We start from the raw sequence: 15,667 nt of genomic DNA on the forward strand, positions 1-15,667 counted from the left end.
CCCAGCTGCTGGCTAATTAGTCTGGCCAAAACCATATTACAAACTTTGTCTGTCACTGTATGTACATATATGTGTGTGTGTGGGTGGGTGGTGGGGTAAGGGGGGTGGGGGTGGCTGTTTTACTAATTGCATTGACCACTCGCTTACCTTTTTGGCCGCACTTCCGTTTTACAGTAGCCTAAATATAAATTCCAGCTAATTGTCAACTAATGGCCTGTTGACATTTTTATGCAATGAAAACTCAAATTAAATGCCAAACACAAATAAAACAAAAAGCAAAACGAAAAGCAAGTCAAGTACAAAAATGACATTAAAATTGTTTTGTTGACAATTAATTAGAAACGAAGGTTGAATTGAACACAGAAAGACAAAAAAAACAAAAACAAAAACGACTAGTGACGGTTTATCTAGACATTGAGTAGGAAGGGCAGGCAAATAAACTTAAATAAAATATACAATATCTTATTCATTCATTATACCATGAATATCTTAAGTTCAAGTTTAAATTTCACCAAAGCTACAATCTCATCTAGGTCCTATCTATTGAATATAAGAAAACATTTCTTGAACTGGAAGGCTATCCTTTCTATATAACCTTAAGAAGGAGCATTTGGGATAATGGAAATATAACTAACATGAAGATTGACTTTTAAGTCCAACTTAGACGTCTTGTGATTACAATTCAACTGCAGATAATATAAACCTGTATTTTCTTTAGATTTATGCTTAGCCCCATGTAAATTTATCAGTTTGATAGAAGAGGAAAAAATTTCCCCATGAACTCCAAAAAAATGGCTGACAATTTAAAAGTTCACACACTCAATTATCTCGGATATGTAACTCCATCATGTTCCCAATTATGTTTGCAGATTGATAGACCAAAAGGGAAAAAAATAGTTCCGAAATTGAAGTGATGTCTATGGCTTTTTCATTAAAAAAATTGTGTATAAAAAACTTGAATAAAAAGCCAGACTACAAGCCGACTTTCACATACTCTAAACATAAGATTATAACGAAAATTTTATGAAGCTTTCAACTGAGCTAATCAAAACTCCAAAAAGGATAAAATAAGCCTAGTGAAGACTTCATGTGAAATGGTTTTAAAAAAAGGATAAATTTGTTAAAACCGATTTCGATTTATATTATTATAGTTTTACAGCTGTCTTTTGAAAAGAGTATTAAGCTTGTTACAGAAATAGATTGCAAAATGTCAAAAGTTTTCTTGTTTTTTTATTGTGCCAATTTTCACCCACCCACACACACACAATCGAGCCGAAAGCGAAAATTCATTATAGATTTCAAACGAATTCCGCTCCACTCTAGAAAACTTCACTCTATTCCTGTCCTGATTCCTGAATCCTGAATCCAGGCTTCAGTTTCAATCTCTAGTGGCATTTTGATGTTTGGCCAAAAAAAAAAAAAAAAAAAAAAAAAAAACAACACCAAATGGCAACAGCCATGGGGATGACAGGGGGGTATATGGGGGCAGTGTGGAATAAACAATTTTTTTTATATTTCTGTTTTGTTGTTTTTCGTGTTTTTTTGTTGTTTTTTCCGTGTTTGCCATGCAAACATTTTTCGTGTTTTGCAAAGCGCCAAAAGCGTGTCAAGGGAGCAACAGCAGAAAAGTTAAACAGGCGTAGGGTGAGGGGGAAAAGGAGAGTGGCTGGCGAAAAAAGAAAGCACACACACACACACACAAATACACACAGAAGCAAGCAAACAGTGACTGAAAAACTGTCAGGCCGGCGTGTTGGCAAAACTGGCAACTTTAATGCGTGAAGTCGACAAACAGTTACACACAGAGAGACATACATAAAGCATATGTATACATTTATGCATGGAAATGTAGGTGAGTGTGTGTGTGTGTGTACAAACAACGAGTCGAGTTTGTGCCAAGGACATGAAAAGTATTTTTGATTTATTTGGTACAATTCAAAATATTAGCCCACGGCTAGACCCGAAGTTTTTATACCCTTACCCAATCTAACAAACTTTCCTGAAACCCTTTCTACCACTTAGCTACTGGGAAAGCTTCAGTCGTGACCGTAAGAGATTAAAATGCAACTGATTTGTATACTAATCTAGTCTTTAAATACTTTCGTTTGATTGTTGATGATTTTTGCAATCAGAATTGTATTTAGATGAGGAAGAACGGTGGCCAAGGCAAAGAGCCAGAAACATATGAAGTTTGATTTATCTTGACCTCGAGCCTCAGAAACTATATCAGACAGCTGAAAAATTGTGAGTCCCAATTAAAGAAAGCAACAGGACTTCGACGTCATGTCAAGTAATCTACGACTTAATAAAAATATCTCAATACTTCGCATCGTTTTAGCAATTTCGAATGCCTTTTCAATCAAAGTCGAATAATTGGAGAGAAGATTAATAAGATTCTAAGTAATATTTTCAGACTTACTTTTAGCATCAACCTTAAAGATGCTTTTCCACCCATCTATGACATTTTATCTTCCAACTAAATTTACCTAATACACAGATGATGAGAACTCTTAAACTTATAAAGTTCTTTAAACATCTCTCTCCATCTACGTTTTATACAAATCCATTTACCCTATGTCTGTGAGAGTAAGTTAAAAGTATGGAATGACAAATAATAACAAATCCTTGCAATAAAGCAAAGATATTTACCTAATTTGCAAGTGCAAAAAAAAAAGTAAAACATAAACGTGACAAGAATGTCAAAAATGCCTTAGAAACTCTTAGAAATGAAAAGTGGATTAGAAGACAGGTTAAGTCAAAGTAAAGTGAGGTGACAGAAGCTAAATGGACTCTTGTTCTATGTTCTAGACATATATCCCTAGAGATATAAAGCTAAAGTCTATATAAGTTAAACGATTTATAAGTTCAATCTCAGTCGTTTATATAGTCCTGCCATCTTTAGGAATTAAGAGCCAATAGAAATTTATTTCTTAATTTTGCCGATAAAAATCTGCGAGCCCAAAAAATTAAATGGAGATGGATTAGAATCAATATTTCAGCCCAATTTATTAACCATCCCATTGAGACTTTCTCTCTCAACCACTTAATGCCTGAGAAAACCGCACTTTGTGTATAGTTTATATGAAAATTCCAGGAATTTTCTTTTCAAAAGTAAATGTGATGAAGTAATTTCAGGTTACATTTAAGTACATATACATATGTATATACATTTGAGAAAATAAGTAATAAAAATTGTTTACACTTTTAAAAGAAGATGTGTGTGTGTGTGTTTGTTGTTGTTGTTTTCCAATGTAATTTCATCTCAATTAACATGCCACAACAAAATGCAAACAATTATTTTTAATTTGCAAATTAAAAGCAAAAAAGAGAGCAAATACTCAACAAGATAAAAGTATGCCGAAAATTTAAAAAAAAAAAAAACACACACACACAATTTGGAAAGAAAATTTGAAAAGAAAAACTGAAAAATCGTAAGATGAGATATCTCGAATTTCAGGCGGAAGTAATTTTAACTCAACAAATATTGACTTGATCCCAATTCCTCAGTTGAAAGCATTTCCCAGCGGGCGCCCCATCAACAGTGGGGGGTCGGCCTCCATTCTCATCTTCATTCCATCTCCCCTTCCTCTTTGATGAATCTTGAGGAGGTGCTGACAATGTGAAATGGAGGTGGAAAGATGGAAAGATTGTACACTTGACAGTAGCCCAACCACATGAAACGATAAATAACAGAGACGGAGAAACAGAAAAAACAAAACAAAAAATGGAGAGAAATGGTCAGCGATTGCGATTCACTTTTTCTTCTATATACTCTGTATGGGCAAACGAAGGGGGGTATATGTGTCCATGAATTTACTTTGAATCGAAATGAGCCCAAGAATCTTCAATGCCCAGTTTCGATAACTTCGATAAAATATCTTTATTATCGATAAGTCAAGAATCTTCCCATCACTGCCCAGCTGGGTATTATTCTCTGTTTTGCAACCTCTCAATGATGACAATCTAATGTTAAAAGTAATTTATCTTATGTCATTTAATACCTAATTCGGTAAATAAACTTCCCATCATTGTACAGGGTATTCGCATGGCATTTCTCTAGTGAATTACGAAGACTTTTCACTTTAGTTCACATCGACTGGGGAATTTCCTTTTAAAAGGTGTGTTTGCACATGCACAAATTGTAAATTCACTTTACCAAATTGAGGACGACATTTTTTGGGTGGGTGTTGTTTAACTGAACTGAGTCAGCGTGGCAACTGAATGGAGGCTCACCTCACCTCACCTACATATATACGGGCAATTGCCATTCCCATCGTTTCCCAGCCATTGAACCCTTCTCAACTCTTTCTCTCCCACTCTGTCTCTGTATCTCTCAGTGTCCATAAGGAAAAGAACTGACCAGTAGCCTTCTCTTAAGGCTTTCCACACACACACACACAAAGCAATATCTTTGCCGGAAACTATGCAATCGAGTCATTAATATTATCATTTCAGTATTGTTATTGCCTTTGCCCATTGACAACAACAAAAAAGCCACTGGCGACTCATTCTAAGGGGATTGTCCTATAAAAACAAAATGTCCGAAAAATCGAGGAATTAAAATAAATTGCACAATCGTTCTATATATGTATTTGATAAATTACATATATATATTTTAACAGCAACAATAACAATAAGAAGAGAAACAACATGAAGAAGAAGAAGAAATTTAAATTCATAAAAATCAAAGAAGGCGGAAAAGTCGCCTGATTTATGCCTTCTGAAGAAACAACAACAAAAACAAAAGCAAAATGAATGAAAATTGCGAATACGAATACAAAATGGGAGCAAAGCGACCTGGTTAAAATGGGACGATGGGATAAGTGGGCGTGGCAATGTGTTCAGAGGCACGTCTGATGCGATTCGAAAATAAATTTTCACGAATTTCAAACGTGACAAATTTCATGAATATGGAAATCGAAAAAAAGACACACCCCAAAAAAAAAAAGACTCAAAGCAGAGTCCTCGACCCTATTCCCACATGAATATGAGTACATGAATGAAAGCACATTGAATACGGAGTATTATCAATCGAAGAATGACCGTAGATATATACGGGAGAGGAAGTGAGACATGCTCAATTTGTTGTTATTAAATTGGTGATGTTTTTCTTTCTTAATTATACTAAATTGGAATAATATGGATAAAACATAGAGCTAATAAGTGGGTAAATAAAGGTAATAAAGAAATATTTAATAGGATTGGTTTATGTTGAAAATTGGTTAAAGTTTAAAGTTTCCCCTATAAGAGATAAAAATCTTTGGTTTTTGTTTAATGTAAATGGCAGGTAATCATAACAACAACATCACGTATGCTAACACACCATGCGTATACGTAATTATTTCGCAATCACATGTTTTGGCTCATCCATCTGTTTATTTTTCTATGGCAAAGTCATTTGATTTAAGATCACTTTAAGCTGCTACTATGTACAATATATAAAATTCAGTTTAAGAAAGCAAGTTAAATATTTTAAATATTGTTTACCCAAAAAAGCCTGAGCTTATAATTTGGTAATGAATTTTGAAACGGAGATAAAAGTTGGTGAAAATTCAAATGAATATAATACTTATATTATGATTGGATCAGGAATGTCATTAATAATATATAATGTGGGATATTAATGGAAACTATCAACCTAATTATATTTTTTAAGCAAGAGTAACTAAGGCCATCGGCCTTCGATCTATTCTAAAAGTAACTAAATGCTCATTTTGACTAGAAACTATATAAATTTCTGGAATACAATTTTCCATATTATATGAATTAGACTTAAAACTCTTTGCGTTTTCCAATGCAACGTTTATTTTTAAATTAAGATTCTATTGTTTTAAAAGACACCTCAATTTCAAAGTTATGGCTAAAAATATTACAACTGAATAAAAATGTATTTAAAATCACATTTGATGGCTTTTTAATGACAGACCATATATAATTTATATACTACAGCAACGAGTGATTAATTGGCAAGGGTAAGTTAGTATATAGTATATATGTAAATATCGACACTGAATGAACGTCTGGCTGTAGAATACCATTTACATATATGTAGTTTTTTTTTTTTTTTTTTTGCTAAATATATATAATTGAACTATAGCTGTGGGTGGACTATTCATAGATTCAAAACTCATTGACCTTTTTCTTCGCCGTTGTAACAGAATTATTGATGAACACTTTGGCCTATTTAATCAAAATTTCAAATGACAAACGTCACTTTGGGACATTTTCTTTGCTTATTTTTCACTCAAATGATGCATGAAAATTTACTAAACGCGGGCAAAACGCCAGCATACATTAAATCTTGCGAAAGTCTCAAGCAACCAGCACAGCAAACACACCTTAGGAAGAAGACTTTTGAAAAGGGCAGAGAAAGAGCTAGAGACAGAGAGGGGGGAGAGGTCTGTGGTCTGTTTAAGGGGGAGGTAATTTGGCACTTGCCAAGATTCGATGACGTCAAACCCAGAAAAGAAGACGACGAAAAGATTTTCCCCTCCATCAGGCAAGCATGAAAACACGGCCAGACATGGGGCACACTTTTGGCTTGGCTCTTTGGCTCTTCCTGATTTTGCTTCTGGGGTTTATTTGATTTTGAGTGAGTGTGTGTGTGTGTGTTGTCTTTGTGGTTTCCAGGAAATCCCGATGACTCACTACTTGGACTTTTCATGCTAAAAAAAAAGGGATTTACTTGGGGGATCTTTGTAAACAACAGCTGAAGTATAAAAGTCACTGAAATTTCATACCCAAAAGAAAGACAAGAAAATAATAATGTCAGAGAATCCATTGATGGGAGCCAGTCTAAAGCTTTTAGCTCTTTAGACAGACGCGTGCCATCAAAGCCATAAGATCAGAGATCTATATGTAAACATATGTATGTATGTATGTATGACAGGGAGATGACTTTATTCTCAACAAAGATTCATTCCTTTCCGTTTGCATACTCATATTGTCTGCCTGGAAGACGACGACGACGACGATGATGACAATCAATTAATTTCACATACTCTTTAACAATGGAGAAAAGTGCCGTCGGGTGCGTTAATTGTTATTAATGCAAATTGCAAATGAATTAACATAAATATACTTAAGAAAACAAAAAAAAAAAAAAAGAAAAAACCCATTTCAATTATGCCACAAGTTGTCCATCAAACCAATTGCAATCAAACTGAAATGATGACGTCAATTGGCCTATTACAAAACACCATCTGCATCATCCACATTTATATCGAGTCGAGTTGATCTCATGCCTAGTCCCACATCTTTGTCTCCATCATCATGAGTGGCACCATCCATTGGACAAAAGTTTGGGGCAAAAGTTCATTGACATTATCATAAATTATTCTTGTTATTTCTGTTCTTTGTGTTGCCAAATGCGTTTTGATAAAAATAGTTTTGCTTCTCCTACTCTTCAACTGCTGCTGACACTCTGCCCCTATTCAAATGAAATGACAATTTTTCATTTTGCAATTTAATTTTAGTTGAAATGGAAATTTTTTTTTTTTTTGGCAAAAGAATTTTTCTCTTATAGAAAATAAAATATCTTAACCAGAAAGTGCCAGAGGCTAACACTCTCACGAATGTGCATTTCCTTTTATTTCTATATGAAATGCTCGTACACTTTGCAGATTTTAATAAGTATTATTAAAAGTTTCTTTAGATAAGTCAAACTTCATGGAAAGACAGTTTTTCGCATGCATCTGCTGTCAATCTTTAATCATTGACTTCCAATGGGATGAGAAACCTTTTTGAAATCTCTTTGTTATACATAAATTTTGCTTAAATTTCTTCCTTTATAAGATTTTTATATCACTTAATGAAATAAACAACATTTAGTTTTAATATCATATAAATTAACCCATTCGGCAGTTTTCTTTCAAAACATTTTAGAAGACTTTACAGAAAAGTGAATATCCAAGAAATGATATTTGCTTCATTAGCTTTTAGTGAGATAGTTTAGCAAGTCAATTATATTGGCTTTAAGGGAAACACTTCTTAATATTCCGATATTAGAAGTGTTGGAAGTCCTTCTAACTATGACTACAGGAATTTCGTTTCCTATCAAATTACCGTGTTTAAAATGCTTATCATGATTTTAATCAAAAAGGAAAAGGAAGAAACAAAGTGTGAACAAAGTTTCCTTAAGAATTTTATAATTTTATGTTAAGAATTTCTAGAAGACACTACCAATTTCCATTCGTTTCGAAAGCAATACGTGAAGGTTCTAATAATGTAGACTAATTTTTAAAAATAAATACGATGCCAAATTTAAAGTTTAGTGAAAGGTTTTACTTCTACCTATTCGAAAAAAATAGTTTTTTATATTCATAAATTCATAAATTATTTACCTAATTAAAAGATAATTAAAGTGCAGTTAATTTAACACAGAAAAAAACAACTGAAAATCAAAAATAAAAATGACAAAACATGTCACAATATCTTGCTATCCCCCCTCTCCACTCCTCTCCTACCATTCTCGTGCTGAGCCATGGCAGACCACCGACAAAAAAGCTGTCAACAAATTTGTACATTTTCCGATAAATAAGACAAACAAAAACAAAAACAAAAAAAAAAAAAACGAAAACCGAAAAGAGGTTATCCAATTTGTTCAGAGAGTTTCCGTATTTCATTGGCTATAAATACATGTATAAATATTTTTTCGAATATTTTTGCACAACAATTTTTAAAAACTGAGTCAATGCAATGCGTGGGTATGGATGGGGCGTGTCCAGGCGGGGCGGAGCAGATCGTGTGTTGCATCCATGGATTGCAGCACATTTCTCGTCATTTTAATGGTTAGTATAAAAATAAAATTTCAAATTGAAAACTGTCACCCACTGAAAAGTGAAATGAATAGAAAGTGAAATTTATTTTCATCTCCCACTGTGTGTGTGTGTGTGTGCGTGTGTGTGTGTGTGGGCCGATGGCCAAATGCAAGGAGTCAATGCGCTCATTAAAATACAGTTTCTAAACACATTTGTTAAAAACAAATAAATCATTCACCATCATCACAGAGTGAGAAAAAGAGACAGAGAGAGAGAGAGAGAGGGAGAGACAGAGACAGAGACAGAAAAGGGGAGACAATTGCAAAAGTGCCTGAACTTTTCTCCCACTGAAAAATTCATTGACAACATTTTCAATGCCAGTTGTCAGTGTTTGCGAATAGTATGGTAATTTATCAGTTTAATGAATACCCCAAGTTCTATGACCGATTTGTATATGTTTACCGTTACTCTTGACATTTCCATGCCATTTGCCAACTTGCATTCTGGCCGGCTGGCTCTATCTATCCCATTGCTTTGAACAGCACTTTACATGCAATCGGATTGCATATTAAATTCCATGGCAAATACAATTTGCCAATACATAAAATGAAAAAAAAAGGAAACACAAAAAAAAAGAAGGAAAAGCCATAAGCTATTTCCACTCAACTAGAGTTGCTCTTTCTCCCAAGAGCTTGTTCAACGAAAAGTTTGATGGGAAGTGGAAAATGTAATCAATCTTAAGCCTATTTCCCTTTTTATTCAAGAATTCAATTAGGTTCACTTTGACAAGATGATTTGCATTTAAATTTAGCAACACTGGCCCCACCAGTGTTACAGTGTTTCAAAAGTGTCAAATAATTAAATTTTATGATAGATTCTCAACTAAATTATTTATTGGCTCCACCTAAGAACTACTAAACTAAATTATTTCATCATAATGAATGTGTTTATTGTCTAATAAAATAAGCCAAATAATTGACTGCTAAAACATGTTTTAAGTTAGGGAAATTGTTTCAGCTTTCCATTAAAATTAAAAAGCATAAACTTTGGCTCACCAAACTAAGCATCCTGAAATCGATTAGTCTTGATTAAAGTAATTTTTTTTTTTGGTTTTTGTCTGTACATTTATGTTTGCTATGCTTTACCAATCAATTAAGGCAATCAATTTATGCGGTTGATGATGGAATTGGCAAATCGAAATTTACCATAGACGAATCTAAGTACTCATATGGCTAATGCAATCCCCTGAACCACATTCCTTGGTTTACTTTAACTTCTGGTTGCAGTAACTTGAAATCGCCTGGTGCAATGACAAAATTCTGTGAATCATTACATTTGATTTCTTTTATCATGAAACTTTTTTCCAAACTCATTCAATTTATATCAGCAAATAGCACTTAATGATTAATGAATACTTTTGAATTCGAGCCGCTAATTGAAATTTTCTATTGAAATGAGTTCAGGCATTTTGAATAATTGCGTTAAATTCTTCAAAGTTTAGTTGAAAATCAAATCAAACAACTTTTGGCGCACTTGTCAAAGAAATTTGGGCCGAGTGCCTAAAAGTATGCCTCATTTTGTGTGTGAAGGTGCGCTCCATGACAACTTGCCATTCACTTTCTCACTCTTTGCTTGATTTTACTGTGTTGACAATTGACTTTCACCTGTCAAATTTCGATGTCGATAGTTAAGCCTCAAGCATCTCTGATTTTTTATTTCTATCAAGTAGGCGAGTGAATAAAACAAACGTGCTAACTAACAGACAAGTAGCAAGTCATTCTTTTAAAAATTGTCGCAGCGAGCAGAGCTCTTGAAAAAGTAGAAAATCAGAAATAAAAAATTTTAATTCCTCTCTCTCATTGAGTCGTTGTGTTCCGTGTCGAGCAAAAAAAAAAAAAAAAAAAAAAGTGAAAGAAAATACAGAAAAAGTGAAAATCTAAACTAGAAAAACCTGAGATAATTATTTCGCCTTTTCGCATTTAGTAAACGCGCACGTGTCCTTCCTAACAGTACAATCCTTTTAGCCACAATCACAAACCGACATATAAATATATATCTAAATAGAGAACTCTATAGAATTGCAGCAATAATGGTTACCGATTTCAAGAACAATAAGCCACAAACCAAAGAGGTCCAGTGTCAGCATTCGGCCCGTGAACAGACCAAACAGGAGGCTGGAACGATGGCTTCATTTTCTCCATTACCCATGACTTCGTCATCAATGCCAGCGACTCCGAAAAGTTCACGTGTTGGCATTTTCAATGCCGAGGACTTTTTGTCACGTGCTCAGATGAACGATAAGATTAACAATATTCTTCGTTCGCCCACCAAAACGTCAAACGGTGTGCGCCAACGTTCGGTCTATACCAACAATAATCCATCTCCGGTTAGCTTAGTTTTTGAACTGTCATAAGATTGGGAAGGGCAGATGGAAAACAGGCTACTATGTTTAATATTTTAAACCATTTTTCCCTTTTCAGCAAACCACCACGCGAGTCGTGCCTTTGATGTCACCACAAATGGGGCTGGAAGGACGCATGAGCAGCCTTTCCTTGAACACTGGCAGCGCAAGCGCCATTGAACGGAGCAGCACCAGCAGCTTGAGTAACATTAATAGCGCCAGCGTGGGCACAAATACTGCAGTTCTGGCCAAAGAGTGCTCCAGTCAGACATCGAGTGGCGGTCGTCAGTTTCTATCGATGGGCATGCCTCTATCATCGCATTCCCATACTCAATTCGGGACGGCTGGCAACTTTGATGCTGTGGCAATCCCCGTAGAATTGGATGCAGCTTCTATGACACGCAGTGCCAAGGCAATGCCCACTCGCTATAGTAATACAGCCTTTGGTTATGAGAGTGAAGCTGGACCTGGTTATTGTCTGGTAAGTGTGTTGACTGAGTTTGTGTGTCCATGTGAATTCTGAGCAAATTTTATGATGATTTCTCATTAGCCATCATCCCATCATACTCAACAGTTCCCGGCACCAATGCCGCCACCACCCTATGCCTTGGGTCGTGTCAGTTCGCGTACCTATGAGTTTGAAAACAATACACCACCACCGTGTCCTGGCTCGGGACCAATTGCCATGTCTAATGGCACCATTCAATTGCGCCTCAGGGAAGGAGTGCGGTAAGAAACTAAGACCATGAGGAGAATTGGCCTTTGTTTATGTAATTGGCAACCAATCGAATGAATAACTTACTCCTACTCCTAGCATTGATATGACTCTGGACAAGGCGGTGCGGGTCTTGAATCAGCGCAGCATGGTGGCTGTGGCCCTATCGCGCAATTGCACCAATTCGGCATTAATTCATCCAAATGGACGTATTTTGCAGAGTGGTTCCAAAGTTGAAATCGTCACCTATGATGGCATGAAGGCCAATAATTTTGTGTAAGCACCCAACCCCTTCACCCCTCTAACAGAAATCGAATGTCAGTTTACTAGAAATTCATAGAGAAAAATTTGCTTTGCTTTGCAGACGCTATGCGAAAATGTGGTATAAAGGTGTTAGCTTTACTAGCGAATCGTGCGCTCTAATTTATCTAGTGGATACAGCTGGCACACGCACAACAACCGACACATTCACTGATCTGACCAAGGACTACACTTTGGCAGTCTTCTACGAGTGAGTTCAGAGAGAGAGAGAGAGAGACTAACTAGTTAATCAATCATTCATATACATGTACATATATGCCAATTGCAGCGACTCGCGCCACGGTCCATCATTTGTACAAGAAGCCCATGAGATAATTTCAAGTTCATCGTACAGTTGCGCCGAAGATGGCACCGAGGTGTATGACATCAATGGCTTTCGCATCACCCAGGCTGCCGATGGTTTGGTAAAGGTGACACGTCAGCATAACAAATGCCTGATTCGCACTAGTCCGGGCAATGGTTCGGCCACCCTGACCACTCCGGGGATTCATTGTACTGCCTCGCTGGGCAAGACATCGCATCTGTTTGTGCGTCGCAACGAGAAACGGATGCATTTCGATGGCTCCTGTTTCATTGTACGCAATGCTGGCCATTCGGCCGGATTCAATGAGAACAATCTCTTGATTGTCTATTAATCATTAATGCGCAAACAGACAGAAGCGTGGGGGAGGAGCTAAAAAAAGAAAACCCAAAAAAAAAAACTCAGCCACCCCCAACGAAAAATAACCCGTTTCACACACACACCCACACACACAAACAAGGATACACACAAACCCACAAGAACACTCTCATTTTTACACCCCCTTATGGACCGTAGCGTGGAGAGGGATCAGTAAAGGGACATTTTAAGGATAAATTGAAAAAGAAGAAGAATCTTAAAAAAAATTGGAATATACGAGAGACAGCTCATTTTGGAAGGCTCGGTAGAACAAGGCGCGAGCAACTGCAAAGGTGATTTAAATATCGAATGCTTTTGGTTTGCTCGACGTAGGCGAGAATACAACTCTTAAGGAATTAGTTTTTAGTTTATCTTATCTTCATTTTATCAACAAAAAGTATAAACAAAGAGAACACACCAACAACAAACACTCTGAAACACATTTACACTCAACTCGCAATTAACTCGTAGTGAATAGTAAATAAGTCCGGGCTGAACCCAAATTGGCCCCTTGAGCTGCCTACTGACAAAAGACAAAAAAATTTAAAAAAGAGTTTAAAAAAAGAATTGAAAAAAAAAGAATTTAAAAAATAACGCTTGGAAAACATCTTGCATCCTTTGAAAGAAGTAAAACCAATCGATGGTGCCAGCGTTTAATGTTTTCAAGCCTAAACAAAAATACCAAAAAAAAAGTTCTTATATTCTAAATTTTATTTACTACAAAAAGGAAAAACAAGCATCGGTAATTTCGGTTCAAAATTAAGCACCAAAGTGTTAACGATAAAAAAAAATGAAAGCTTTACAAGAACCATCAACAAGTTTAAGGGAATATAGTAGATTTTTCCGGGCGGCGATGAATACGTATTAACGATTTATTTTTTTACAAAAATTTTCGTAGGCAGCTATATAGCGATATATATATATATGTATATATATATAAATATATCGTATATATTTAGTATAAAATTCAGTTAGTTTATAAGTTATCAAGTTGTAAGTGATTAGTTAACTAAAGTTGTTGCAATCCAAAATATCATGTTCATCCGCCCAAATAAAATTTGGGAGAAAGTGCAAATATTTAATAGTGCAGTTAATGAAAGTGTTGCATATTTTGGCCAATAAAAACATACACATCCATACGCACTGTACACACACACACACACAGACACACGCGAACACAAAACGAAACGCACACAGTAACGATATATTAAGTGATAGGATAACACTCGAATTTGATCACAAGAATACACTCAAGATCATTAAGTGCAACATGTAACATCAAAAACCTAAAGGAAAACTGTAATCTCAACGGTTATTCCCGTAGTATTAGCTATAAGAAAGATGAAAATGTTAACATATAGAGCCTTACGACAATCTCCAAAGTTAAATGAAAAACAAACTCAAAATTTCCCTATCATGTAAAACGAAATTTATGTGAAAATCGGATGAAAAAAATTATAATAAATATATGGTGCATCAAAAAAAAGTTGTTAAGAATTGTTTTAATATTGTCTAGAAGTCTTCATAGTTATTTAGAATCTAAATAAATACTGGATATAAGATGTGATTCGTTTATTTTTTAAGCTGAATGGTAAAAATAATTTAATTAATAAGTACCAGCTATATTCTGATATTGTTCACGCCACCGGGTGAACAGCAGTGAGCGGCGAAGAGCAGTGAGCGGTGAGGAGTGAGGAGGGTTTTTTGATCCTCGGCGTCTACGGTCACACCAGGAGGAGTGACTTGATTTTTTCCAATGGGCACCGCCATCACTAAGAATCGAGCCTTTCACCCGAACACCCGTTCTCTTGCATTTTTTTTACGATTTGTTAATCACTTTCAACCCGAACCATTTCCGTGTGTGCCGGTTTACCTGTGAATATTATATAAATAATAAAACCTACATTTAGTTAACCGAAGTTTCTCGTGCGTTTTAATTCACCACTCGCTCACCACAAACTGAAGAAATTGGCACCCGCCAACTCCTTGTATTTCATTTGGATCCTTCCGCCCCCCCACGAACAGATATCAAAGTAAATTTAAAGCATTTAAGTTGATCAATTTTATTTATGTTTTACGATCATTATTACTAAACTAAGTCATGAAAGAGTTTTGTTGCGTTTTATAAAAGACTAAAATCAAATGAGGCTAAGAAATATTTCTAATAAGCATCAAATACATTTGCTTTGCACTTTTTCAGCTAATAATACAAGATGATTCTATATATGCTGTCTGTAGTATAAGTATGTAAAGTACAGATAAAGTATTAATACTAGACATAATCAAAAGACAAGTTTACTAGCAGCAAGAGCTAAATTTATAGTAGCAGAAGCTTGTCTTATGGAGAAACAAATAGGCTAAGACTATTTGCATTAAAAAGGACCTAATATAATAATGTGATACTTCATTTTTAAATCAAGAAGAAATGCAACTAGTCTTGGATCATTCGTAAGTGAAGTGAGTCGAAATGAAAGAGTTTTTTCAAATAGTGAGTAAACATAATCACTTAAATTATTCCCTCATCTGATATTTCGACAACTAACTGATTCACTCGACTCATCTGATCACTGATTCACTTGACTCAGTTTTTCTCATACTAAATCTTACCTTATGTACTTAGCTAGTACATGAACTGTAGTCACATTTATTTGGTATTTTATTTTTTTCAAATTTAGATTAGGAAGGATTAGGCTTATTTGTAATAAAGTCAAGAAAGAACGCACTAACAAATTAACTAAGCCAAGGAAGGGGACCAGTGAGTGAATAAATGAACAAACTTCTTCTCTAATTATAAAATAAATCAGTGAACAAAA

General features: G+C 35.2%; 2 protein-coding genes across 3 annotated transcripts in view; one reads left to right on the forward strand and one right to left on the reverse strand.

Annotated features, from left to right (window-relative positions):
* Rgk1 (Rad, Gem/Kir family member 1) overlaps nt 1-14,878 on the reverse strand; it is a 44,349-nt gene extending 29,471 nt beyond the window's left edge. The window contains exons 1-2 of the mRNA XM_068290744.1: nt 14,808-14,878; nt 14,472-14,727 (exon numbers count right to left, since the gene is read on the reverse strand). The gene's annotated coding sequence lies outside the window, so the exon portion shown is untranslated. The remainder of the gene's footprint in view (nt 1-14,471; nt 14,728-14,807) is intronic.
* Nucleotides 10,540-14,340, forward strand: fest (wurstfest). 2 transcript variants are annotated; one of them, XM_068291270.1, is made up of 6 exons: nt 10,540-11,145; nt 11,240-11,641; nt 11,711-11,889; nt 11,975-12,151; nt 12,240-12,386; nt 12,465-14,340. In XM_068291270.1, exons 1-6 carry the CDS (start codon nt 10,849-10,851, stop codon nt 12,829-12,831), a joined length of 1,569 nt encoding a protein of 522 aa, XP_068147371.1. In that variant the 5' UTR covers nt 10,540-10,848; the 3' UTR covers nt 12,832-14,340. The 2 variants fall into 2 exon arrangements, with proteins under 2 accessions (XP_068147371.1, XP_068147372.1); XM_068291271.1 differs by having other exon boundaries at nt 11,735-11,889.
* Nucleotides 14,879-15,667: the final 789 nt, after the last annotated feature.

Source organism: Drosophila tropicalis, unplaced genomic scaffold (genome assembly GCF_018151085.1).
Source record: "Drosophila tropicalis isolate 14030-0801.00 unplaced genomic scaffold, ASM1815108v1 contig_593, whole genome shotgun sequence".
Taxonomy (NCBI): domain Eukaryota; kingdom Metazoa; phylum Arthropoda; class Insecta; order Diptera; family Drosophilidae; genus Drosophila; species Drosophila tropicalis.

Coding starts and splice junctions, on each gene's coding strand:
- fest (XM_068291270.1), top strand. CDS start 10,849: ATGGTTACCGATTTCAAGAACAATAAGCCACAAACCAAAGAGGTCCAG. Junction 11,146..11,239: donor CCAACAATAATCCATCTCCG/GTTAGCTTAGTT, acceptor TTCCCTTTTCAG/CAAACCACCACGCGAGTCGT. Junction 11,890..11,974: donor CGCCTCAGGGAAGGAGTGCG/GTAAGAAACTAA, acceptor TCCTACTCCTAG/CATTGATATGACTCTGGACA.